The sequence below is a fragment of the Microcaecilia unicolor genome, chromosome 9, assembly GCF_901765095.1.
Source record: "Microcaecilia unicolor chromosome 9, aMicUni1.1, whole genome shotgun sequence".
NCBI lineage: Eukaryota > Metazoa > Chordata > Amphibia > Gymnophiona > Siphonopidae > Microcaecilia > Microcaecilia unicolor.
Window position 1 is genome coordinate 192,070,252 of NC_044039.1, and position 27,341 is coordinate 192,097,592.

At 45.1% G+C, this 27,341-nt stretch overlaps 1 protein-coding gene across 2 annotated transcripts in view; it reads right to left on the reverse strand.

The window, feature by feature from the left end:
* Nucleotides 1-27,341, reverse strand: part of TECPR2 (tectonin beta-propeller repeat containing 2) — a 158,445-nt gene that overhangs the window by 86,108 nt on the left and 44,996 nt on the right. For both annotated transcript variants that reach the window (XM_030214188.1, XM_030214189.1), the window contains exons 8-11: nt 19,845-20,815; nt 5,253-5,436; nt 4,867-5,040; nt 2,389-2,569 (exon numbers count right to left, since the gene is read on the reverse strand). In XM_030214188.1, the coding sequence (XP_030070048.1) occupies nt 2,389-2,569; nt 4,867-5,040; nt 5,253-5,436; nt 19,845-20,815 (1,510 nt within the window). The remainder of the gene's footprint in view (nt 1-2,388; nt 2,570-4,866; nt 5,041-5,252; nt 5,437-19,844; nt 20,816-27,341) is intronic.

The window sequence follows — 27,341 nt, forward strand, 5'->3', positions numbered from 1 at the left end:
CTTTATGAAGATATTCACCCAAGGCAGTAACCTCTTTTTCTCCAAGTAAGATGCAGAATAAGCTCTAGGGAACTCCAAGGAACAGAACAAATGCTCCACCCTTGATAATAGGTAGAGTCTTAGATTAAGTACAAGGTAGCTTTAAACTTCCGGCCTCCCTAAATAGCATTTGTTGCTTCAGGGATGAATTTAATCCATTGGAATTTACAGAGACTAACGTAATACTATCAGGTCCCATTAATCCCAAACACTAGGCCTCTTTCCATCAAAATCTACATATAACTTTTCAGACATTCTCCCACTTTCCAGAACTTCCCAAAACCAGATGTCCAATTCTACCAACCCCTCCTCTCCTATGCTTTCCACCCATGCAACAGACTAGACCACCAAGAGGGATGAACATTCTTCCCCAGACCCTGCCCACTACAGACTATAACCTTATAATGCACAAACAGGATAAACTATCACCCAAATCTAAGCAGCATAAACTACTAGCATTCCCAAACCTAGCATCCACTGCAATCCAATTTGTAAGTTACAAGGTCAGTAAACAAGACAGTCAACAGGCCATGCTCCCTATGTGATTCATATTTCTTTCAAATTCCAAAGCAGAGTTCTGTTTCACAGGATCCTCACTCATATTCAGAATCACCACCTGACAGGTACACTTGCAATGCTCCATTGCCTGGGCTCCACTCATGGTGTACTACCAACAGACTTCATGGAGTCTTCTGAATGCAGGTCCTCCTCTGTGGGTCACTCGCTGCCACTTGGATATCCCTTGGCTGCTGAATATCAACCACCATGATGCCAATAACCAACAAAGTATGACCTAATTCCTCTCCAGTAAGGATATACAAAGTTCTCCTGTTACCTGTGATTATCAATCTGAAGGCAAATGTATATCGATAGTGTATATTCTCTTCCTCTGACTGTCCCAGTAACATCTTTAAGCTCTCTTCTCATGCACAAAGTTGATGATGTAAGGTCTACAAAGACTTCCACTTTGCCTGCTTCTCACATAAATGAACCCAGGGATCTTACTTTGGCAACAATCTGCTCCCAACATGTTAACATGCTGTATCATCCCATAGTAATTGTTTCTGGATGTTCTCAATGGTCAGTGGGCCTGCTCTAGCTTGAAGTTAATGACATCAGCAGACTGACCTCTTGACCTCAAAATGGCCAGAGATATTTTATTATTTACTCATGACAGTGTACTATAAGGTCTCTGGTATGCCACTACAACCTGATCTCCATACCCTCTATTTTATCTGCTAGCTCTGCGTTACTTTTTTCCAGTTTGGCAAGCTGTCTTTTCAGCACTTCCCATATGCTCATTTAGCTGTGCTTCCATCTCCTCTAAGCAACAGCCTATTTCTCATGACATCCCCCTACAGCTCCAAAATCAGTTCTATAAGCTTACCTTTTACTTCTGCAAGGTTCCACTTAATCTCCACTTAATCTCCTGGAACTATTCCTGAAGCTTACAGCACAATGCCTGGTCAGCCTCCTCTCTAGTGAGTCTCGGTTCTCTTTTTACTATGAAACTGCTCTGTGTGGCCCGGCGGCGTAGGAAGGGCGGGGCGGTCCGCACCAGGTGCACGCTGCTGGAGGGTGCAGAGAGCAGCCGTTCGCCTGTCGGCTCCACTGGTACCCTGCTCCCTCTGCCCCGGAACAGGTTACTTCCTGTTCCGGGGCAGAGGAAGCCAGTGGAGCCAACAGGCGCGTGGCTGCTTTCTCCATCCTCCAGCAGCCAAGAATGCACCCTGGGGGGACGGACGCCGCTGCACCCAAGGGGGGGGTGCGCAGCAGTAATCCGCCCCGGGTGGCAGCCAACCTAGGATCGCCACTGGTGTGGCCACCCTCTAAATAGAGAAATTCCTTTGAAGTCTACTGTTTTCCTTCTGATGAGCTGCCAGTTACTCAACCACAGTGGGGCAAGATTTAGGTACTCAAACTTGCTGCCAATGGGCACCAATTTAGGCTTAGGCTGCCATCCAGGTTGATGTCACTTACTCACTGATTTTTCCTCTATTTTATATCCCAGCAAAACTCATCTAGTCCAATTATTGGGGCAACAGTCCTCAGCTGGGGGCTCCATGCACCATAGCTCCTTCTGAAATCATGCAAACAAGGGCCCTAAATGTGTTCCACAAGTAGCTGCCCTTGTGCTCCCTCCCATATAGGGGCCGCAAATGCTGCCTCCACAGCATGAAATACACAAGCTGGAAACAAATTCAGGTTTTCTACATGGCAGTACATTGCATTATAATGGAGCTTGAGCCCCGGCAACATGCTGAGCATATCAGGGTGGGGGAGAAGCCACATCTCATAAGCAAGAAAAATACAGTATATATGTAGCAGTGTTGTAATTGCGTCCGTTACCTGATGAGATCACTTTTCCACTGTTCTCCTTCAGGACAGAAGCTGCTCGCTCCCTCCCGGTACAGAAGCCCTCGCTGCTTAGTCATTGCCCATACCATATTAGTTCTGGCTGTAATCTGCGACAGTGGATATGGGCAGTCAACTTTCACTGCCCGGGCACAAGGCCGATCTACACTGAGACCTTAGGCAGAAAAGGAAAAGACCAGCTTCATACTGAGTTATGTGACACAGCAAACTGTATAAGGAAGAAAAAAAGGATTTGGGACAATTTCTTTGTACAGTGTCATTGCCATTCAGACTACAATTTAACAAAAAGAAAGTTTACCATTAGGAGAAGGAAAAAAACTTGTTTTAAATAAACTCTTTCATCTAGAACTTTGTACACACCAGAAAATATTCTTTCCTTCTCCTTCCCTTTTTCCTTGTAGAACAATTTGATGGACCTAGGAGATTGAGGGTAAAGTGAAGTGCAGGGGGAGGAAGGAGGAAAGTCAGAGGATGACCTGGCACCACAAACAAGGGGAACCCCCCCCCCCCCAAAAAAAAAAAAAAAATTAGCTTATACCCAAAGTGGAGGATAAAAATAAGTGCTACCATAGGAGCCAACTTTTCAAAATTATTGGGGGTAATAAACCCAATGGAAATTACCTCCCCCTGGACACAGTCAAGGAGTTTGTTTAATATTGGGGGTGCTCAAGCACTCACACAGCCGGCTCCTATGAGAGCTAGGAGTGTAGCACCATAAACCCTCAGAGAAGTACTTTAAGCCAACTGATGTGCCAAAGATTCCTGGCAGGAATATGACTTTAACAAGACCTTTCAGACTAATGGAAATGACCAAATCCGATAGGACAAATATGAGACTGTACTGAAAATCAGTCTTGCATAGTTTAGGTTAAACACAAGGCTGCAGGAATGGTGAACAAGGAAGAATATTCATTAACACTGCAACCCACTACATGGCTACTTTCACAGGTTTACAGCATAAGATTTCAAAAAAAGGTTTCCACTCACTGTGAGACAAGATATACAGATTTTCAGAGAACAAAAGACTTTTTCCAAAAGGAAAGCATGCTGTACAGGGATATACATACAGAAAAAAGTAAACCAAAAGATTGCAATTTGCATGTAGCTGTTCCCGGAGGCATAGTTTGGGAAGCATTACAATATGAGTGCTTATTTTATAAGGTATGTGTATATACACACACTCACATACATTTACAACTTCTTCAGAGCACGTGTAAAATTTGTGCAAGAGATAATCTATATAAATAATTCCCACCTCCAATGTTCTGAAGCTCACTCAGCACCACTCACCCTGACTCATACACTCACCCTCAACCACGCACCATCTCTATAGGGTCTCACCACCACTGACCCTCACTGATAGACTCCCCCTTAGCCACGTCCCATCTGGACATAAAACGCACCTCCAACGTTCGAATGAAGCCTCAAGCCGGAAACTTGAGGTGGTCTAGATATCCGGTTTGGCCATGAGTGTCTGCCCCGCCCTTGCGTCACGACGTGATGACATCGAGGACGGAACAATGGCACTGGCCTCTTACCGCGTCCTGTCGTCAATCTAACACCGTGACGCTTCCCTCCTTAGGCGCAGCGCCCCCCCCCCTCGTGACGCTTTATTCCATCCTCTGGGATCCCGCCCCCGTGACGCTATTCTTCCACACTCCTCCTCCTCCCAAGTTCCGCACCCTGTGAGAAGCCGTGGGCAGGGCGCAACAGCAGGCAAACAGTGGCGCCGGGTTCGGTGCAGAGGGAGCTCAGGTATGACTCTGACGGAAGGGTGACCGAGACCGGGGAGGGGGGGGGGAGAGTACGTTGAGATTCACCGAGAGGGGGGAGGACAGGGGTCCGAGGGCTGCGGGATACATGAATCTGTTCCACCTACACTTGACACTCTCTTACTCCAATAGAAAAAAAACAAAATGCTCAGACAACAAATGTATTTACTGGAATATGAAGGGAGGGAGGGGGATACCCTGGCACATACTCTCATTCTCACACACACACACTCGCACCCACTCTCACTCTCTCACACACACACACATTCACTCTCTCTCACACACACACTCCGAGGAAAACCTTGCTAGCGCCCGTTTCATTGCGGTTAGAAACGGGCCTTTTTTACTAGTTCTTTACTAATAAGGATCATTTTAGAAGCCTTTATAAAATAGGCATCTTTCTGAAACTTTTACACAGGTGTCCTGTTATGAGATTACCACCCTTAAAGGAACTCCATCCATCAAAAGTGATAACATAGAAATCTGAAAATTGCTTATATAATTTCTACCAGTTTTCACATCCCAATGTTTTCTAGTTTAAATAAGATACAGTTTTCTGAAGTGGCTACAAAGGCCAAATTCTACATTCATGTCTTTTCAAATAATAATCAGCAGGCCAAGCACCTCACCGTCTACAATGTGCATAAGCAGAATGGCTGAAATGTGTGAAGTGAAATACCTGTCTGCAAGTACAGATCACCATTCGTCCTGATAATCCAGGCAGTGTCATCACTTAAAGCTACATACGCTGTCTGCGGGAGAGCCTCATACCAGTGCCGCTTCCCCTTTATAGTAACTTTCCCACAGGCAAAAGCTTTGTTTGATTTCTGCTCAATCTTCCACAGAAGAGCCCCTGAAGATTTTCAGGATAAAGGAGAGATCATGAGCAAATCGGAGAGCCTCTAATACCTTCTAATAAGAATACCATTACAAAAATCATAGAAAGTAAGCAGATCACAGAATTTGTTAAATCAGCAAGGACCCCGCTTCTGTGTCTCAGGGAGATATAAAGACAGTCATGCTTTTTAGTAGCTTCATGGTAGATAAATATAGGGATAAGCAGACCTGAAGGTGAGACTGCCACCTGCTGGACGGTATCTTCAAACTTCTGCCACCGGAGGCCTGCACTAGGCAAAGAGCTGCAGTACAGGGTCCCCTTGTAATCCAGGCACCAAATATACTTTTCAGAGACAACAAGACTAAGAATTCCATAACCAGGACCAGAGTAACCCATCCAGCTCTCTGCAAGCTAAACAAAAAAAGTATCAAGCATTTGGATTTGCTGAGATACTGTCACAATGCCACAGTACTGGACACATTTGAGTTATCTTGACATTCTGTTCTTTGTAATTGTCACTTTATAAAAATCATCAAGATTCTAAATATTAGACTAATCAGTAGTGACAGGTGCCACATGCCATCCTTACGCCTGTAGGTTAATGTCTGCCCTGAATGTGCAGCAATGCTTGCTATATTTACACAGAAAGCCTGGCTCTAAGCATTCCAAGAAAAAGGGGACTTAAGGGGAAATAGTGAAGATACATACCTGTAGCAGGTATTCTCCGAGGACAGCAGGCTGATTGTTCTCACATGTGGGTCGACGTCCGCGTCGGCCCAGGAATCGGACAGCATTTTGAAAGCAGAATATTTAAAAAGTTTTGACAGAGTCTTCTGGCGCGCGTGCAGCGTGCACCGCGCATGTGCGGACTAATTTCCCACCCGTCGCGTGAACGCGTTCCCTCAGTTAAATCAAAAAGCATAAAAGAAACAAATAACTCCAAAGGGGAGGTGGGCGGGTTTGAGAGAACAATCAGCCTGCTGTCCTCGGAGAATACCTGCTACAGGTATGTATCTTCGCTTTCTCCGAGGACAAGCAGGCTGCTTGTTCTCACATGTGGGGTATCCCTAGCAACCAGGCTCACTCAAAACAATGAACATTGGTCAGTTGGGCCTCGCAACGGTGAGGACATAACATAGATTGACCTGAAACCATAAACAACTAACAGAGTGCAGCCTGGAACAGAACAATAAATGGGTCTAAGGGGGTGGAGTTGGATCCTAAATCCCCAACAGATTCTGCAGCACCGACTGCCCAAACCGACTATCGCGTTGGGTATCCTGCTGAAGGCAGTAGTGAGATGTGAATGTGTGGACTGATGACCACGTCGCAGCCTTGCAAATTTCTTCAATGGAGACGGACTTTAAGTAAGCCACTGACGGAGCCATGGCTCTTACATTATGAGCCGTGACATGGCCCTGTAGAGTCAACCCAGCCTGGGCATAAGTGAAAGAAATGCAATCTGCTAGCCAACTGGAGATTGTGCATTTTCTGATGGCGACTCCCCTCCTGTTGGGATCAAAAGAAACAAACAAACAACTGGGCGGACTGTCTGTAGGGCTTCATCTGCTCCATGTAAAAGGCCAATGCTCTCTTGCAGTCCAAGGTATGCAAACTGCTTTCGCCAGAGCGGGTATGAGGACGGGGAAAGAATGTTGGCAAGACTGGTTCAGATGGAACTCCGACACCACCTTCGGCAGGAACTTAGGGTGCGTGCGGAGGACTACTCTGTTGTGATGAAACTTGATATAAGGTGCATGCACTAACAAGGCCTGAAGCTCACTGACCCTATGAGTGAAGTAACAGCCACCAAGAAAATGACCTTCCAGGTCAAGTATTTCAGATGGCAGGAATTCAGTGGCTCAAAAGGAGCTTTCATCAGCTGGGTGAAAATGACGTTGAGATCCCATGACACTGGTGAAGATTTGACAGGGGGCTTTACAAAAGCAAACCTCTCATGACGCAAACAACTAAAGGCTGTGCAGACATAGGCTTACCCTCTACACAGCGATGATAGGCACTAATCACACTAAGATGAACCCTTACTGAGTTGGTTTTGAGGCCAGTCTCTGATAAGTGTAGAAGGTATTCAAGCAGGATCTAGAGCCTTGCTGTCACACCAGACAGCAAACTTCCTCCATTTGAAAAAGTAACACTTCTTCGTGGAATCTTTTCTGGAAGCAAGCAAGACTCGGAAGACATGCTCTGAAAGACCCAAGGAGGCGAATTCTAAGCTCTTAACATGCAGGCTGTGAGAGCCAGAGACTGGAGGTGGGAAGTAGAAGCGACCCCTCGTTCTGAGGGTTGGAAAACAGTCCAATCTCCACGGTTTTTCGGAGGACAACTCCAGATGAAGAGGGAACCAAATCTGACGCAGCCAGATTGGTGCAATCAGGTTCATGGTTCTGCAATCTTGCTTGAGTTTCAGCAAAATCTTCCCTACTAGAGGGTCTGGGAGGATACGCATACAGAAGACCTGTACCCCAATGTAGGAGAAAGGCATCTGACGCTAGTCTGTCAAGGGCCTGAAGCCTGGAACAGAACTGAGGGACCTTGTGATTGATCTGAGTGGCAAAAAGATCCACCAAGGGGGTGTCCCACTCTCGGAAGATCTTGCGGACTATGCCCCCATTCAGTGACCACTGGTGAGGTTGCATTATACTGCTCAGCCTGTCGGCCAGACTGTTGTTTACGCCTGCCAGATAAGTGGCTTGGAGAAACATGCCGCGACGACGAGCCCAAAGCCACATCTGGACAGTTTCCGGACACAGAGGGCGAGATCTGGTGCCCCCCTGCTTGTTGGTGTAAAACATGGCAACCTGATTGTCTGTCTGAATTAAGATTACTCAGTTGGACAGCTGATCTCTGAAAGCCTTTACAGCATTCCAGATAGCTCTTAATTCCAGGAGATTGATCTGCAGACCTTTTTCCTGAAACGACCAGGCTCCCTGAGTGTGGAGCCCATCGACATGAGCTCCCTACCCCAGGAGAGATGCATCCGTCGTCAACACTTTTCGTGGCTGAGGAACTTGGAATGGTCACCCCATGGTCAAATTGGATCGAATCATCCACCACTGAAGAGAACTCCGAAAGTCAGTGGACAGTTGGATTACATCCTCTAGATCCCCCGCAGCTTGAAACCACTGGGAAGCTAGGGTCCATTGAGCTGATCTCATATGTAGACGTGCCATGGGCGTTACATGAACTGTGGAGGCCATGTGCCCCAGAAGTCTCAACATCTGCCGAGCCGTGACCTGCTGAGATCCTCGAACCATGGACACCACGGACAGAAGGTTGTCCGCCCTTGCCTCAGGAAGATAAGCTCGAGCTGTCTGAGTGTTCAGCAGAACTCCAATGAACTCCAATTGTTGGACTGGGGTGAGATGGGACTTGGGATAATTTATGACGAACCTCAGTAGCTCTAGCACCCGAATAGTCATTCGCATGGACTCCAGAGCACCTTCCTTCGAGGTGCTCTTCACCAGCCAATCATCGAGATAAGGAAACACATGCACTCCCAGTCTGCGTAACGACGCTATGACTACAGCTAGGCATTTTGTAAACACTCTGGGTGCAGATGCCAGACCAAAAGGCAGTACACGGTATCGAGATGTGTGTGTAAGCATCCTTTAAGTCCAGAGAGCATAGAGTGCCTAGGGAAACCATCCTGTACTTTTTCTCAGACAAGAAATTTATTCAGGGCCCTTAGGTCTAGGATGGGACGCATCCCCCGCTTTCTTTTGCATAAGGAAGTACCTGGAATAGAATACCAGCCCTTCTTCCCCTGGTGGAACGGGTTCGACCGCTTGGGCCTGTAGAAGGGCGGAGAATTCCTCTGCAAGTACCTGCTTGTGTTGGAAGCTGTAGGACTGAGCTCCCGGTGGGCAATTTGGAGGCTTGGTTTCCAGATTGAGGGTGTACCCTAACCGGACAATTTGAAGAACTGATAGAAAAGGCCACCTTTGGTGAAAAAACATTAACCTCCTCCCAACTGGCAAGTTGTCCGGTAAGGACATATTTATTGAGGCTATACTGAACTGGAGCCAGTCAAAAGCCCATCCCTTGCTTTTGCTGGGGAGCCGCAGTGGCCTTAGGTGCACGCTGTTGATGAGAAAAAGCGCGCTGGGACTGAGCCTGGGCAGGCTGCCGAGAAGCAGGAGAGCACTCTTCTTTCCTCCAAAAAACCTCCTAGATGAGGAGGTAGTAGCAGAAGATGCCTGGCAGGAGAGAGAATCCATAGCATCACTGTGCTTCTTGAGCTGGTCAACCAGATCCTCTACTTTCTCACCAAAAAGGTTATCCCCTCGGCAAGGAACATCCGCCACCCGCTGCTGGATCCAGGTCAGAGACACGCAGCCATGAGAGTCTGCGCATCACTATACCTTAGGTAGCGATCCTGGATGCTACATCAGAAATGTCGAATGTACCCCTGGCCAGGAATTTTCGACACGCCTTCTGCTGCCTGATCACCTGGCGAAAAGGCTTGGCCTGCTCCGGAGGGAGCGCATCAACCAAGCTGGACAGTTGCCTTACCAAGTTCAGCAAGTGGATGCTCGTGAAGAGCTGGTATGTCTGGATTTTGGCAGTGAGCATAGCGGCCTTATACGCCTTCCTCCCAAAAGAGTCCAAGGTTCTAGATTCTCTGCCTGGGGGCGCCGAGGCATAGTCCCTAGTGCTCTTGGCTCTTTTGAGGGCGGAGTCCACCACCATGGAATTGTGAGGTAGCTAAGACCTCATCAATCCAGGCTTACCATGGATCCAATATTGGGATCACGGGATTAGACAGAGGGAACAACCAGTTTCGTTCAGTACATTATACAAAGGAGCCGTTGCAGCCTCTCTAGGCGGAGGATAATCCAGGACCTCGAGCATCTCGGCCCTGGGCTCATCCTCAACCTCCATAGGGAAAGGAATAGCCACAGCCATTTCCTGGACAAAGAAGGTAAAGAATAGACTCTCCGGTGGAGAAAGTCTCCTTTCTAGTGGAGGGGAAGGTTCAGAGGGAATCCCATAGGACTCATCAGAAGAAAAGTACCTGGGATCCTCCTCTTCCATGAACGCTCATCTTCAGTATCGAACAAGACATCCCTCAGAGCAGTCCGAACGTGAGCCTGCCTCGATGCCAAGGAACGACGTCCTCGATGGCAGTGCCGAGAAGTCGATGCCCGCCTGGACTCTGGTGAAGTTTCCTCCACCAACGTCGAAGGGGAGTCGACCTGGGTGGCAGCCGACATCGATGCTGCAGGCGGCACCGAGGTTGGGGACCTCACCACAGGCGAAGGGCCAGATGCCACTGCAAAAGACGGTACGGAAGGCGCAAGAAGCCCCGGCACTGAATCAGACTGGCGCAGCAATCCTTCCAGAAGCTTTGGCCCTGATGCACTCGTCGAGAGCCGCCGTTGGACAAGGTTGGGGTCGGGAAAGGAGCCAGTGGCAGAATCTGCCGAGGCTCGGGAGCAGGTACCAGGCTGCCAGAAGACCGACACATCGGCACCTCCTGAATAGAGGGGGAGCAATCTTCTCAGTGCCAATGCTTCTCGGATGCCGATTCCCTCGATGCCCTGGAGCTCCCGGCACCATGTGTCGAAGGAGAACGATGACGGTGCTTCTTCGCCTTCGCTCGACGCCCGTCATCGAGACTCCTCGGTTCCGACGAGGAGGACTTGGAATCCTCACACCTCCTCGGGGTTTATTGTGATTATTGTTTTCCTGTAATCTTTTTTTGCTTGGTAGGTTTATTTGTTCAGGCTACAGACTGTCTGGCTTTTTACCCCAAACTAAATAGACCATAGTTGAGATTTAGAAAATGATCAAATGCAAGCAGGCAGAGCAGGAAAAAAGCCAAAAGAGGTGGTGGTAATCTTGGTGAAACCTGCCCCCCCCCCCCTACACACACACAAAATCCACCTAGTTTACCCAATTTGCAGACTAAATGGACCTTACATTCTGTATCTGCTGATATATTATCTGATTTAGTCTTAATAGTCTTAATAAAATAAAGATAAACATTTACAAATCTTAATTTATCTTTTCAATCAAATCCAATAGAGGACTGCCTAAAAGTGGTTTACCACAAATCTAAAAAATATAACTCCCAGATTAAAAAAAAAAAACACATAAAAATAATACAAAGCAAAACTGCTTACCCTTAACAGGTATTCTCCATAAACAGCAGCATCAATCAAGCACACAGCTGAGTGACCTAGGCCGATACCTCTGGGATGAAACAGCTCTCCTAGAGCTCGGAACTAATGTAATGTTCTGAGCAATCATGGCCCTTTCCATGCACAGCAACTCCCTCAAGGGTCGATGCAAAAAGTCACACAATAATACAACCATGTGCAAATGGCTGACTGTGCAGCTTCTACTACACATTTAACACTATGTGATCAAGTAAGCTTATGAGATGCTAATTTAAAGTGTGCAGAACTTGCGTGCTAATCAGGGTAAGCCTGTCAGACGTATGTGCACAAAGTTCTCCAGTGAGAGCAGCTCACTGCATGCATGTCTGAACAAAAGTACCAGCACACATCTGTGCCTGTTGTTCAGTACATAAATATCAGTCTCACAAAAACTTTATATGCTATAAATTTTTGCAAGGCTAATATTTTAGGCGCTGAACTAAAGGCACAGATGTGTGTTAGCACTTTCATTTTTATTCAAATGCATGCACAAAAGCTGTCAGAGGATGACCAAAGCTGGGGTTCTCGGTTTTGACCAAAATCAAACCAGAAGCCAAAATTTGCAGTTTGGTCTTGGCTGAAAACGAAAACAGCGCCTCCCCCACCTGTGTAGAGAGTGGGTACTCCCAGATCTGCTACCGCCAGAGGGCAATCCACCCCCCCCCCCCCCCACAACCCCAAAGCCCCTCCCAGACTTCCTTTTAAATGCCCTAGTGTTCTAGTGACCTCTTCCGGGCAATAGCAATCCCCAGTCGCTCTTGCCCTCTCCGGTTTGGAGCTAAAATGGTGGCCGAGACTGCCGCGGGAGGTCTCGGCAGCCATTCTGAGATTGGAACCAGCTTGAGAAGTTTGTTGCACAGTATGTTCTTGATATTTTACCCCTAAAATATTCTTTTAATAGGCGGAGAAGGGGAAGGTAGAGTAGAAGGTCGGAGTGGACTGGGAAAAAAGAGGGTTTATATACTGGAGAAGATGGATGTGTCTTGGAAGGGAATATATATATGTGTGTGTATATATATATATATATATATATATATATATATATATATATATATATATATACATACATACATACACACACACACTGCTGTCAATTAAAGCTGCTTCACTAAATGTTAGAGGGATTAATAGCCCCTGTAAGTGAAAAAGAATTATGAAGCACCTAAGGGATCACAACACTGACACAGTACTATTGTAAGAGACCCACCTGTCAGATAGAACCAAAAATAGGGCAAGGGTCATGGGGTAGTATCTTTTATTCCTCAAAAGGGACCAAAAAAATGAAAGGTGGGCATTTTGATAAATAAAAGGATTCCTTTGATTTACAACTCAGGCAGTGATGACAAGAGTCAGCGGTAGAGGTGTACCAAGGGCAGGGTGGTGGGTGCAGCCCACCACAATGACCTTGGAGAAGTTTCAGGGTGCAGTAGAAAGTCTAAACAACATCACTTGGAACTGAAAATGCTTCCCTTGAATCGCAAAACGTAGAAAGCACTGATGTAGAGGCCAAATGGAAATTTGAAAGTATACCTCCTTGAGATCCAGGGAGGCCAGAAATTCTCCCGGCCTCACAGATGCCATTACCAATTGGAGGGTTTCTATGTGGAAATGCTTGACCCGCAGAAATTTGTTGACATGCTTGAGATCAAGCACCGGGCGATAAGAGTCTCCTTTTCTTTGGAATGGCAAAGTAGATAGAATAGAGGCCCTGACCCTGCTCGTGGGAGGGAACAGGAATAACCACTTCTAATTCCCGCAGAGACCAAAGAGTGGCACGGACTGCACGACAGTTCATAAAATTATTTACGGCAAGGCACCGGGATACATGACAGACCTCATCGACCTGCCAACCAGAAACACTATAAAATCAGCACGAATCATACCTTAACCTCCACTACCCAAGCAACAAAAGAGTCAAATACAAATCCACTTATGCATCCAGCTTTTCCTACTTAAGCACACAACTATGGAACGCACTACCAAAAGCAGTAAAAACTACACTCGACCACCTAAATTTCCAGACAGCACTAAAAACAGATCTGTTCAGAAAAGCATACCCCACCGACCCAACTTAAAAAACCTGGATACCTGCGACATAACGAAACCAAAGACCATAATGGACATATCCTAACTCTTCCTCTCCCTCTCTAAGTTCCCCCCAACTGTAATTACCATGCATGTACCTCATTCTACCACAAGATCATCTTGTAATTGTTCATACCTTGTATTTGTTCATACCGGAATCGGCTAACGCCATTTACGGTACTATGTAAGCCACATTGAGCCTGCAAATAGTTGGGAAAATGTGGGATACAAATGTACCAAATTAATTAATTAATAATTTGCACAAAGCTTTTAATGAAGATTCCAAGAAAAAAAATCTGTAACCTTCTCTTATAATTTCCAAGACTCAGTGGTCTGGTCTGGTCCACTCCTCAAAAAAACAGGAAAGATGTCCCTCTATGATCTCTGACAAAGAGTGAACTGGAACCCTGTCATTGTGAAGGGTGACAGGGGAGGATCTCACGGACTGGGTCGCCATTCACTTGTCCAAACGAAAGAGCTGTTTGGAGTGGTATCTGGGCCTTTGGAAGGAACCCGACTGACTAGGCCTGTACCACTTAGAGTTCTTAAGAAGAGAGCACTCCTGATTTGACCTAAAGGAGCCTCAAGGTTCATCCACAGGCAAACAGTGAGAATCACCTAAATCCTTGACATATTTTTCCAAATCCACCCCAAAAAGAAGCTTCCCCCGAAAGGCAGAGCCACAACAACTATTTAGCAGCAAATTCCAAGGCCATTTGCTTGGCCGAAGCTCTGATAAGACTGTACAAAGAGTCAGCTAGAAAAGCCAACCCCATCTCCATAGGAGGGCACTCAAAAGAAGCCTTAAGCTCAGAAACAGAGTAGGCATCTGCCGCTTGCTGGACCCAGCTAAGGCAGGCTCTAGCTGTATAAGAGCTGCAAATGGCTGCCAGGAGAGACACAGCCAAAATTTCAAAGGACAGCTTTAAAGAGGATTCCAGCTTCCTATCTTACACATCAGAGCTATGCCACCTTCCACCAGAAGGGTAGTCTTTTTAGTCATCACAGCCAAAAGCATCCAACTTAGGCAACTTAAACTTCTCCAATTCTCCCTGACAAATGGGATAGCAGTGAGACATCATTCTCGCCACCCTAAGACCCAAATATGGGTCTCAGGGTTAATCTCTGTGCACATTGCACAGAGATTAACTCCTGCATAGCCTCATGGATCAGAAAGGATTTTGGAGGCTTCTTTGTACTGACCACCTTAGGGTTAGATGAAAACAGTGTCTGAGAGTCAAGAAATGATATATTCAGCACCTGTAAGGCTTTAGTGATGAAAGAAGACAGTTGCTCTCTCTCTGAAATACATGGACAGCTGTGGGATCACCTACCTCATCCTACAAAATTTCACCTTCCTCCAGTCCTCAAGTAAAACAGAAGGCACAGAAGCTGCAGAAATACCCTCTTTAGAGGGGGGTGGGAGAAAGAGGAGAGACCAATTCTGACTCAAAAACTGTATCCATACATCTCTGCTTGGAAAGGGGGTCTGATGGCAGAGGCTGAGAAGCATGAACAGACCCAGAACAAGAGTGAGACCTTTTCATAAGCTATGTCTAATGCATAAGTAAGACAAACTCTGGGGAGAAAGGCTCCTGTGAAGAAGCTGGAGCCCGAGGGAAAAAAAAAAAGACGGGAGAGAGAGAACTGGACCCCGAAGGAGGAACAGGAGCCTGCACATGTCCTAAAGAGCACTCACCCAGATTAACATCATCGTGGGAGTCTAAGTTGGCTACTGTTCAGAGAGCAGCAAACTCTCTCTCGAGGGAATCCGATGGCCCCACTACTTTCTGTGCCAAATTCCACGTCCTGGGCCCAAAAACAACTCGGACACTGCCCTGACACTGTTCTCCGCTTTCCACAGCAGGAGCAGCACTTAACAGCCTCCGTCACCATGACAGTACCAAAAATAATGCGGCCGCAAAATGAAACCCAACAGGCAATTAAAATTTAAATTGGTATTCACATACAAGAGAGAACTCACCCCTCTTGCCGGTTTCTCTGCCTAGGCTGAGCAGTTAATGCTGACAGTAGTGCAGAAGCAGCTCCCCTCCTAAAGGAGTTGCAGCAGCAGTTTTATTTCTGCTGGATTTCTCCCCTCAGCAATGCTGAGCACTTTCCTCCTGTTTTATTTGTTTGAGTCTTGTGAGCAAGGAGAAGTGAGGAAGCAGGAGGAGGGGGGTGGGGGAGGAACCTGGCACCACCAGGTATACCCCTAGATCAGGCACCAAACAACCTAAATGCCCCCAAGCTCAACAGAACCAGGAGAACCCAGAACAGGGGCAATAGCTGAAGATGAGACCAGGAGCTTGCAAGTGCCCATCTTCTGCCTGCCAGAGAACATACTGACTGATGAAGAAGCATACTGTCCTATATATGGCACACTTCAGTATTCTCCATCTCCACCTGCTGGTAGATGGACATAACCCATGAGTCTCTGGATTCATTCGCCGCTGATGACAAGGAAGAAGAGGATTACTATGCAGGGTCTGCACTGGAAGAATCTCTGCACAGAATGGTCTGTGTCACAACTGGATGCACCACCATGAGCTAAGCAGGGCCTCCACCAGATTGTACTGGAGTCTTGCTGTGCCACAACTGCAAGATACCATCTTATGCACACAGGATACACTGAAATATTTTCAAACTTTAGGGTGGTACCATAATTATGATCTTATGCAATGAGATGATGCCATTTTGAAACTGCCTTTGAATCATGCATTTCAGAAATTTCATCTTTCTCTAGGACACAACTCCACAGATATCTGTACTTTTCAGCACTGCTCTTTCATGGCATGATTTTTGAAGCAACTGCATGAGGGGATGGAGGTAACATCAAGGGAGGAGTACCTGTTGGACTGCGCAAAAGAACTGACCTCTTCGCTGAAATTTTTCTTTCATTTTTAAGAGCCTCTCCTCAGCTTCATAACTGTCCTACAGTTCAAGCAATTTTTCTAGGCTAATGAAGACATGCACTCATGCTTGTAACAGTCTTCCTGGTAATGTGCTGATCCCAAACAAATAGTGCAATCCATGGTCCTCACCCATGCTGACCACTGCAACGCAATTTATGCCGGATTGCTAAAAAAAAAATAAAAAAAAACTGCAAACGGCACAAAACACAGCAGCAAGACTAATCTTCAGAAAAAACTGATTCAAAACTACTACTACTATTTAACATTTCTAGAGCGAAGCACATGACCATTACTCCAAAACCTACATTGGCTTCCAGTCAAAGCACGGATATCTTTCAAAGTATGCTCTCTCACCTACAGAGTAATCTTAGGTCTTGCACCGGAATACATGACAACCCTAATAAAACTACCTATACGCAAGGCAATCAAGGGCAAAAGAACCTACCGTGTTTCCCCGAAAATAAGACACTGTCTTATATTAAATTTTGCTCCCCAAGACCTGCTAGGTCTTATTTTCAGGGGAGGCCTTATTTTTCGGGGAAACATCGGGGTCACCCCCCCACCCGAGATCGCCGGCTCCCCCCCTCGATCGGCGGCTCCCCCTGCCCTCAGTCGCTCCCGGAACTAACCTCTTAAATGCTTCCTTTCACTATTCATCTTCGCACTCGCCGCAAGCAGCAGGGCAGGCCACTCCTTCCTTCCATGTCCCGCCCTCGCCTGACGTAACGTAACGTCAGGAGAGGGCGGGACACGGAAGGAAGGAGTGGCCAGCCCTGCTGCTTGCGGCGAGTGCGAAGGTGAAAGGAAGCGGTTAAGAGGTTAGTTCCGGGAGCGACTGAGGGCGGGGGGAGCCGCTGATCGAGGGGGGGAGCCGGCGATCTCGGGTGGGGGGGTGACCCCGATGTTTCCCCGAAAAATAAGGCCTCCCCTGCTAGGTCTTATTTTCGGGGGAGGCCTTATATTTTCAAATTGCAGCAAGACCTCTACTAGGTCTTACTTTCAGAGGATGTCCTATTTTCGGGGAAACACGGTATCTCACCCTTCACTTCCCCAAATGTCAAGGCACAATATAAAAATCTTTGTACTCAACCAACTTCATATATATGTGTCCCAAGATATGGAACACATTACCAAAAGCCCTCAAATGCATGAACAATTACTTAAAATTCCGAAAACACATGAAAGCCCACTTTTTCAAACAAACCTTCTCTGATGAACCCTCATAACAAAGCCAACTCACAACACCACACAATAACGGATCCCGAGCAGAAATGGAACAAGACAAGCACCAACTCATTTAACAACTTTGTAACATGTATAACTAAAGTAACTTGTAAGCCACATTGAACTGATTCCTAATTGGAAAATGTGGGGTACAAATGCAGAAATAAAAAATACTGTGCTGTATTCAGGAGCATGCCTGAACCCTAGAAACCCCTCTCCTAGGAAACGTTTACCTAGAGATAACTAATTTCTGGGCTGGAGTGGATGGAGAGGAAAGGGAAAGTCACAAGTGCATAGGAGGTTGTACAGGGGCAGCATTAACAAAGAGAATATCCCTGTAGAAGATGAACCTCCCTGGGTCCATAGACAGTATGTAATGGCTCCAAGCAGGTCCAGAGGTGTGCGGAGCTCCTGGCCAGTCCTGAGAAGTTTGAGGAACCCACTCCTATGGAAGCAGAAATGTCTGGGGTACCTGAAGAGCAGATGTCTGATTCAGAAAACAGGGACTGTACTGATGCAGAAGATTTAACAGACCCCCAAAGGTATAAAAATATGAAAGCATAGAGTGAATTCCCAATTCATAAAGAAAGACTTACCTGGTACCTATGTGTGACAGCTATGGGGTTGGGGATAGTGCCTAGAATGTGATAGAAACTATCCCAAGGAAAGGATATGTAAGGGGACCCAAGCCAGCTCAAGCTGAGAAGGACCCCAAGCTAAAGCAGAGACTGAGAGAAATAAAGTATCTGTTGGATTAAAGCAGTTTTGGAGGACTTTCTCCCATATTGTAGTACTGAGATTAAAGGAGAGCTTTCTGGAAAGATCTGGATGAAGTTAGATACCAAGGAGAAGACTGGTGTTTTTCCAGAAGCTAATTTGCATAGTAGACAATTTGAACCTCTGGATTACAAGTTGTGGGAAGAATGATCTGGGTTTGAAGTTACAGTAGGATACCAATGAACCAAACTCAATCCGGATTATCTGGACTGTTTCTGTTCTTTATTTTTTAAATTTTTTAATTGTAATCTCTGTAGTATCACATTATGCCTGATATACGGTTAAAAAAATGTATAACATCACAAATAGTTTGGTATTTTTCCTATTTAACATTGAAAACAAAAAAGAATGCTCAACATGTAATGTTTACAGTGTGTGCTCTTTTCAAAAGGCATATCCAATTATCTGGATTTTTCATTATCCGGATTCCTCTCTGCAGAAGTTAGTCCGGATAATCAGCATCCTACTGTATGTTACAGATTAATGCCAATTTATTTTGGAGATATATAATGTTCATGCTGATGTCTATTTTGCAGTTGTTTGTTCACCCTGAGTATTAAAGGGACCCACAACAAGGACCCTGCTGTAGACATAGCAGATCAGCAACATCGGCCCTCTGGGGCCCACCTGGTTTGAGGGCCTATCTTATCGGAAGATCAATTCTCTACCTATTCTGGAGTGCTGTAGCTTCCTGTTGGAACATTGAGTGGACCTTGCAAGTGCTTAGTCCCTTTTTTTAAAGTAGGGGACCTTCTACCCGTTACACATTATATCATCGCAGGCTTTCTTCTGGAGATTGAGTAGGGTCTAAAGCCTGGTATTTGTCTTACCATAATCCCATGGTGTCAAAACAAACAGAAAAAAAATATATATATATATATTTTGTAAGAAAAACAAACTAAAGGAGAAACCATAAAAAGCATAGGAAAACTAGAACAGTCAAATGAAAAAGTTGGGACAACTTTGTTTCAGCATCCTTTTGGCAAGGCAAGAAAAACACATTGAGGAGACCATTGCATTTTGAAGGCCTACTCATACTTATAACTTTACACTAGTTCTGAGCTCTGGGAAAGCTCTTCTGTCCCAGCCCCATAACATGATGTCACCCACTTGTGTGCCTGATTCAACCTTACTTATTATCAATGGAGAAAATATAATATACACCCACTAATATAAAGTAAGTAAGTATTATCTAACTCCAAACCCTTCCCTTACTAGAGGTAATAGGAAAAAACAAACAAAAAATAAAACCCCAGCACCTCTATTCTTGCCCCAAAGAACATGCAAAATCAAACCTGGCCACAGGAGTGACTCAATAGCGAGACAGCCAAGTAAAAATGCCCTGGGTCATACAACCACATAAAATCTGAGCCTTCCAAAGGAGATGAGGTCCATACTACATTTGCTTCAATTTTAAGCACTACTTTAAGCCCTGAACAAGCTGTTCACAACTTGTGAGTCTAACTAGACTCAAAGCAGTCTACTGAATGCAAAGTCCCTGTTGTCATTGGCTCCTCTTTTCTTTGCCTTTGAAAGCTCAGATAATATCATACGATTGTAAGTAAAAGGACTGAAACTTTTTCCCTCACATGAGCCCAAGACTGCCACAGAACCTGCTCTTGACACCAAAGCATACCTGATCAGATCTGAAAAAAAAAGCTTCTTCCTGGCTTGCTCTGGCTGGGTCCTGGGCCGCGACAATGCCGGCCATTTCTGCCACACTTGTTTCTGATGATGAGTAAGGCAGGCCGTGGCCATAAATATCTTCCTCATCGCTTGAGGTGAAGAGCTGTTCTCGTGGATCTTCCTGCATTAGTGCCACCTGGGCACTCCTCTCCCTGAGAGGATGGCAATTTGCATTGGGAGTCTTCTCTAAGTTTCTACTAGAAACTGTGCACATTTCTTGACCACGCTCATCCTTAACAGGATCAGGGTGAGCTCCTACAAAGAACGCGTGTGACGCTGTATCAGTTAACTGAGAATTCTGCTCTTCATTGCATGATTTATCTACAGATAGCGTATGAAAACACAAATTTGTATTTTCCCTATCTACAAAGTCACGCTTTGAAACAATACAACTAGCATTGGCAAGTTCACTGTGATCTAAACTGGTCTTCGATTTATACACTTCATTCAAATCATGTCTGTCCTGTTGGTAACCATATTTCATTTTTTCAGAATCCAAATCTGATTTGAATTCCACATTGCTGTCACCTCTGAGGGTCAGTGGCAATTCAGGAATGAGTCTCTCTGCAGAAGCAAATGCAACGAGTCCACTCTGACTGCTAACATTCTGTACTGAGTCGCTTCCTGTGTCACAAAGTGTAATGCTTTCATCATCCAGCAGGGCGGCAGCAGACTCAGGAGACTGAAGCACACTAAACGCATCCGAGCTCATCATCTCCTGCAACCCACTGTGTGAATCCCCACTGAGCACACTGTCAATGTCAGGAGAATCTGTACTTAAAAGGTCCGTGCTGCTGCTCTGCAGGCTTGCCATGTCAGAAAAGAAGTCTGTTGTTAAAGAGTGGGGAATGTCATAAGAAAGCTGTAGTTCAGAACTTGGTGTGCTCACAAGAGAGCCAGGCTGTCTCCTGGATCTAACTTCTGGTCGCATTTAAAAAAAAAAAAAAAAAACAGGAGAAAGAGAAAACAATCAAGTACAGATCTTTTCAATCAATATACTCAGACATACAAATAATTAACTTTCTCCTATTTGCTATTTAAACCTTTCACTAATCGTGGCTAAAAAAAAAACCCAAAACAAAATCAGTAAAATGTTTGAAGCTTTTTTTCAATTATTTCACTTTCTCTAGTTAATTTGATGCCCATAATAGGTGTTGAACTAAAAGTGCTGGAAGCAAAGGCCCTCCACAGAGAGAGCAGCTTAGTGGTACTCGGTGTGTATGCCAACAAATTTTGGGGTCCTTTTAGTAAGCTATGGTAAAAAAGTGACCTTAGCTTGCATGCCCTTACAAAAGTTTTTCCCACTCACAAAGGCCATTTTTACCACAGCCAAAAAAAGTCCAGTTTTATTTTTTTTTTTTGTATTAATGGCCACGGGCTAATGTTGCCATTAACAAGCGGCCATTAAAAAACAAAAAAACATGACTGCATTAGCATTTACCGCTGCCTGGTTTGAAGGCAGTAAGGGCTCAAGTGCTACTCCTCCACTAATATAGATGCGCTGTTTAGCATAGGAATGTCCACTCAATCCCCCTGACACCCCCCCTCAAAAATACACACATACATCTTATGTTGAGCATAATTGTTTATGTAAGATCATATTTAACATGAAACTTGATAGTCCTTGGAACTCAGACTATAATGTACACCCTTCGCCATTTTTATTGGAACAAGTTTAGGTCCCATGTCAATGTTCTGATAGGTTTAGCAGGTGATTTCGTGAATAGCCATACTGGGTCAGACCAATGGTCCATCTAGCCCAGTATCCTGTTTCAAACAGTTTCCAATCCAGGTAGCAAATAACTGGCAAAAAACCAACTTTCCATGCTACCAATTCCAGGGCAAGCAGTGGCTTCCCCATGTCTGTCTAAAGAGCACACTATGGACTTTTCCTCCAGGAACGTTTCCAAACCTATTTTAAACCCAGATATGCTAACCGATGTTATTACATCCTCCGGCAAAGAGTTCCAGAGCTTAACTATTCATTCAGTGAAAAAATATTTCCTCCTATTTGTTTTAAAAGTGTTTCCAGGTAACGTCATTGAGTATCCCCTAGTCTTTGCACTTTTTGAAAGAGTACAAAAAAATTGATTCACTTCTACTCCTTCCACATCACTCAGAATTTTGTAGAACTCAATCATATCTCCCCTCAGCTGTTTTCCAAACTGAAGAGCCCTAACCTCTTTAGCCTTTCCTCATACGAGAGGAGTTCCATCCCATTTATCATTTTGGTCACTGTTCTTTGAATCTTTTCTAATTCCGCAATATCTTTTTTTAAATACAGCAACCAGAATTGAACACAATACTCAAGCTGAGGTCACACCATGGAGCGACACAGAGGCATTATTGTATTCTTGGTCTTATTTACTGTTATGCTCGTGGTCAGAACCCCTCTCAAACTTACCTTTTGCCTGGGGGTCAGCTTTTTAGCTGGCTTCTGTTCTGTTTTTCTGTCCTGTTTGAGCTAGCTCTCTCTCTCTCTCTCTCTCTGTGCCGGCTGCTGCCAGCATGGGGCTAATTGTCTCACTTCACTGCAGCTGTGGGTGTGGTCTGAGTTGCTCTACCTCTCCCTGGGTGTACTGGCTTCAAGAGCTTCTCAGTGCTGCATTGATGTGGGTTGGGCCTCTCGGGGTTTCAATGTGTTCTGCCTGGCTCTAGGGAAAGTGACATCATCAGGGAGGGCCTTGATAAGGAAGTGGTGTTGTTTCCTTCAGAGCCTTTGCAACGGTGGTGTTTGCTTTGGGTAGGGTGGTGCAGTGTGCACTTCTGACTTTGTGTCTAGTTTCCCTGCTTGCTTTTGCTAAGGGCCAGGTTAGTGTTAGTGCAGTGTGCACTGGTGACTGTGTGTTTAGCTTTCCTGCTTTTCCCTTATGGTTCCCCTGCTCTTCCCTCTTGGTTTTGGAAGCATTGCTGTGTGTAGGGCTTTGGAAGCTCTGTTGCTCATAGAAGTACTTCAGGGTTTGGTGTTGTTAGGAACACTGCAGAGTTTGCTGTTAGAAGTACTTCTGGTGTTTATGCTATTGGGAGCATTGCAGTCTTTGCTGTTGGTGTTTGGTGCTTTAGAAGCACTTTTGGCTTATGTGTTAGCTTCCCTGCTTTTTCCTTGTGGCTCCCCTATCTTCCCTTTTAGTGCTAGGAGCTCTTCTGGTTGCTTGCCAGAGTAGTGCTTAGGAAGCTCCTTGTTAGTTTTGTTTCTAGCTTGCTAGAGCAGTGCTTAGGTAGCTTGTTAGTTTTGTGTTTAGCTTGTTACTGTACAGCTCTGCTTGTAGCTTGGTGCTTAGTAGCACCTGTGTTAGCTTTGTGTTTAGTTCCCTGCTCTGTTAGTTTAGGGCTTAGGAAGTCCCTTTCTTGAGCAGGGCTTAGGAGCTCCTGTTTAGTATAGGGCTTAGGAAGTCCTTTTGTCAGTTTACTGTTAGGAACACTCCTGCTGGTTTAGGGCTTGGGAGCACGTAGATCAGTTTAGGTTTAGGAGTACTTCTGTTTACAGTCCTGGTCCCGGTGTCATCCGGTATCCAGTAAGTCCTGCCGGCTACTCGAACCCAGGAGCTCAACTCCTGGGGGGCTTAGTAGCTAAGCGCAGGTGAAGCTGTGCGGACCAGTCCAGTGCGTTCCGGTCCGGTGTGTGTTCCAGTCCAGTGCGTTCCGGTCCAGTGTGTGTTCCAGTCCTGTGTCCTCCAGTCCGGGGGATTCCAGTCCTGTGTCCTCCAGTCCGGGGGATTCCAGTCCATGTGTTCCGGTTCGCTGGGTAGTGCCTGCAGTCCCTGCCGGTGTGCTTACCCAGTGTTGGTTGGTGGGTTTTGCCTGCTGCTGTCGCTCCTCGGCAGCAGCCCAAGGGCTCACGTTTGCTCCAGAGCCCGGCCCTATGGGCTCTGAACCTGAGAACCTGACATTTACCATCCTATTCCTAGTAATTCTTAGCATCCTGTTTGCTTTTTTGGCCGCCACCGCACCCTGGGCAGAAGATTTCAGGGTACTGTTTACAACACCACCTAGATCTTTTTCTTGGATGCTGACCTCCAAAGTTGACCCTAGCATCAGGTAACCATGATTCGGATTTTTCTTCCCAACGTGTATCAGTTTGCATTTGTCCACATTAAATTTCATCTGACATTTGGATGCTCAGTCTTCTAATTTCCTAAAGTCTTCCTGCAATTTTTCATAGTCTGCATGTCTTTTGACAACCTTGAATAATTTTGTGTCATCTCATCCTCATTTTTGTTTTAACAGAAAACAAAAATGAGGATGTTATAATGCCTTTGTATCGCTCCATGGTGCAACGGCACCTCGAATATTGTGTTCAATTCTGGTCGCCGCATCTCAAAAAAGATATATTATAGTGGAATTAGAAAAGGTGCAGAGAAGGGTGACAAAAATGATAAAGGGGATGGGATGACTTCCCTATGAGGAAAGGCTAAAGCGGCTAGGGCTCTTCAGCTTGGAGAAAAGGCGGCTGAGGGGAGATATGATAGAGGTCTATAAAATAATGAGTGGAGTTGAACGAGTAGATGTGAAGCGTCAGTTCACGCTTTCCAAAAATACCTTGAGTGAATTCCTTCAAAAAGGCAGTAAATAAATCCTAATAAATAAATAACAGCAGATCAACAATTTCATGTTCAAGTTTTCAGTACCCTTGGATGCATGCCATCCAGTCCAGATGATTTACTACTCTTTAATTTGTCAATTTGGCTCAGTATGTCTTCCAGGTTCACCAAGATTTCTTTCAGTTCCTCTGCATCATCGCCTTTGAAAACCATTTCCGGTACAGGTAGATCTCTTACATCTTCTTCCGTAAAGACTGAAGCAAAGAATTCATTCAGTTTCTCCACTATGGCCTTGTCCTCCCCGAGCGCCCTTTTTGCTCCTTCATGATCTAACGGTCCCACGGATTCTCTTGCGGGCTTTCTGCTTCTGATGCACCTGAAAAAGTTGTTACTGTGAATTTCTGCTCTGCGGCAAGTTTCTCTTCATATTCTCTTTTTGCATCTAACTCGACAATGCTTATGTTGCTTCTTATTTTCTTCATTTGGATCCCTTTTCCATTCTTTGAAGGACATTCTTTTGGCTCTAATAACCTCTTTCACTTCACCTTTTAATGATGATGGTTGTTTTTTTTTATTGAATATGAAACAAAAAAGTGAGGAGAATGGATGAGGATACCAACTGTTTTATATTTATTCACTTAAAAAATTATGTGAATAAATATAAAACAGTTGGTATCCTCATCCATTCTCCTCACTTTTTTGTTTCATCTTCACGGTTTCGTGAGGATTTTTTACCTCCCCTTTTGTCTTCACTGTTTTTTTTTTATTTCCACTTTTATAAATATGTGGAATGCATTTGGTCTGAACTTCTAAGATGGTATTTTTAAACAATGTCCATGCCTGATTTAATGTTCTAACCTTTGCAACTGATCCTTTTAACCTCTTTTTAACCATTTTCCTCATCTTATCATAGTCACCCTTTCGAAAACTAAATGATGTTACAGCAGATTTCCTTTGTGGCTACATTCCAGGTAGTAACTCAAACTTGATCATGTTATGATCACTGTTTCCTAGTGGACCCGACACTGTTACCTCTCGCACTATGCCCTGCTATCCACCAAGGACTAGATCTAAAATGGCTCCCCTTCTTGTGGGTTCCTGGACCAGTTGCACTATGCCCTGCACTCCACCAAGGACTACATCTAAAATGGTTCCCTTTTTTGTGGGTTCCTGGACCCGTTGCTCCAAGAAGCAGTCATTTATTACATCTAGGAATTTTCTCCCCCTGGTACTCCCCAGTGTAATCCAGTCACTATTGGGGTAATTGAAATCACACATTATTATACTGTTGCCCAATTTGCCAGCTTTTCTAATTTCTGTAAACATTTCTTCATCTGTCTGTTCGTTCTGTCCTAGCGGAGGGTAGTACAGCCCTACAAGAATATTCCTTCCCTTCACACATGGAATTTCTGTCCATAATGATTCCATGCTGTTTCATGTAGAATGTTTGACTCCATTCCCTTTTCAACATATAATGCGAACCCCCTCCAATTTGATATATCCATGCGATATAATTTGTACCTTGTTAATACAGTGTCCTATTGATTGTCCTCCTTCCACCAAGTCTCTGAAATGCCTATTATAGCCATATATAGACTCTCTCTCCTATCTTATTTTTTAGGCTTCTAGTATTTGTATACAGGCACTTCAAATCTGGAAACTGGAACGATGAGCAAGCTGATTAAATTTGAAGAGGACACAAAACTAATCAAGGTTGTTAAAAAAAACATGTGGACTATGAAAAATTGCATGAACACCTTAGGAAATTGAAAGACTAGTTCTGGTTGCTGTATTTCAAAAAAGATACAGAATTAGAAAAGATTCAAAGAAGAGCAACCAAAATTATAAAGAGGTGGAACTCTCTCATATGATGAAAGGCTAAAGAGGTTAGGGCTCTTCAGCTTGGAAAAGAGATGGCTGAGGGGAGATATGACTGAGTTCTACAAAATTCTGAGTGGTATGGAACGAGTAGAAGTGAATTTTTTACTTTTTGAAACAGTAAAAAGACTAGGGGATACTCAATGAAGTTACATGGAAACACTTTTTTTCCATTCAATGAATAGTTAAGTTCTTGAACTCTTTGCCGGAGGATGTAATAACAGCAGTTAGCATCTGGGTTTAAAAAAGGTTTGGACAAGTTAAGTCCCCCCCGTACCTACAAGATACTTAAAGAGGCATGGAGTAAAGATCTGGGATATGAATTGAAAGGAATAAATTTTGCAAAATTGATAAAAGATATACCAAAACAAGTAGGTGGGGCAGAGTTACAGGAGAGTCAATATAGGGTAATACACAGGGGATACATAACACAAAAACAGGCAGCAAGGTAAAATTATGTATCATACCTGATAATTTTCTTTCCATTAATCATAGCTGATCAATCCATAGACTGGTGGGTTGTGTCCATCTACCAGCAGGTGGAGATAGACAGCAAACTTTTGCCTCCCTATATGTGGTCATGTGCTGCCGGAAACTCCTCAGTATGTCAATATCAAAGCTCCATCCGCAGGACTCAGCACTTAGAGAATTACACCCACAAAGGGACACTCTGCCCAGCTCACCACCGCCGAAACGGGGGAGGGGAATTAACCCAGCTCATCCCCACACAAGTGGGGGAGGGGAATCCGTCCAGCTCATCCCCGCGGAGCGGGGGAGGGACACCACACCCGCCGATGCGGGGGGATCTGGCTTATCCTGCAACCGCAACCACGGGAGGAGCTGACTGACCCTAACACCGCCGAAGCGGGAGGGGTACAAAGCTGCCCTACAGCCGCACGAAGCGGGAGGGAGTGCCGGCAGAATTTTAAGTCTCAATCCAGCCCCGTAAAACGGAGGGGAGAGGAATGCAGCAGCTCACTGTAACACAAACTCGTCTCAACTCTTGAAGAATCCAATTGAAAAAAACT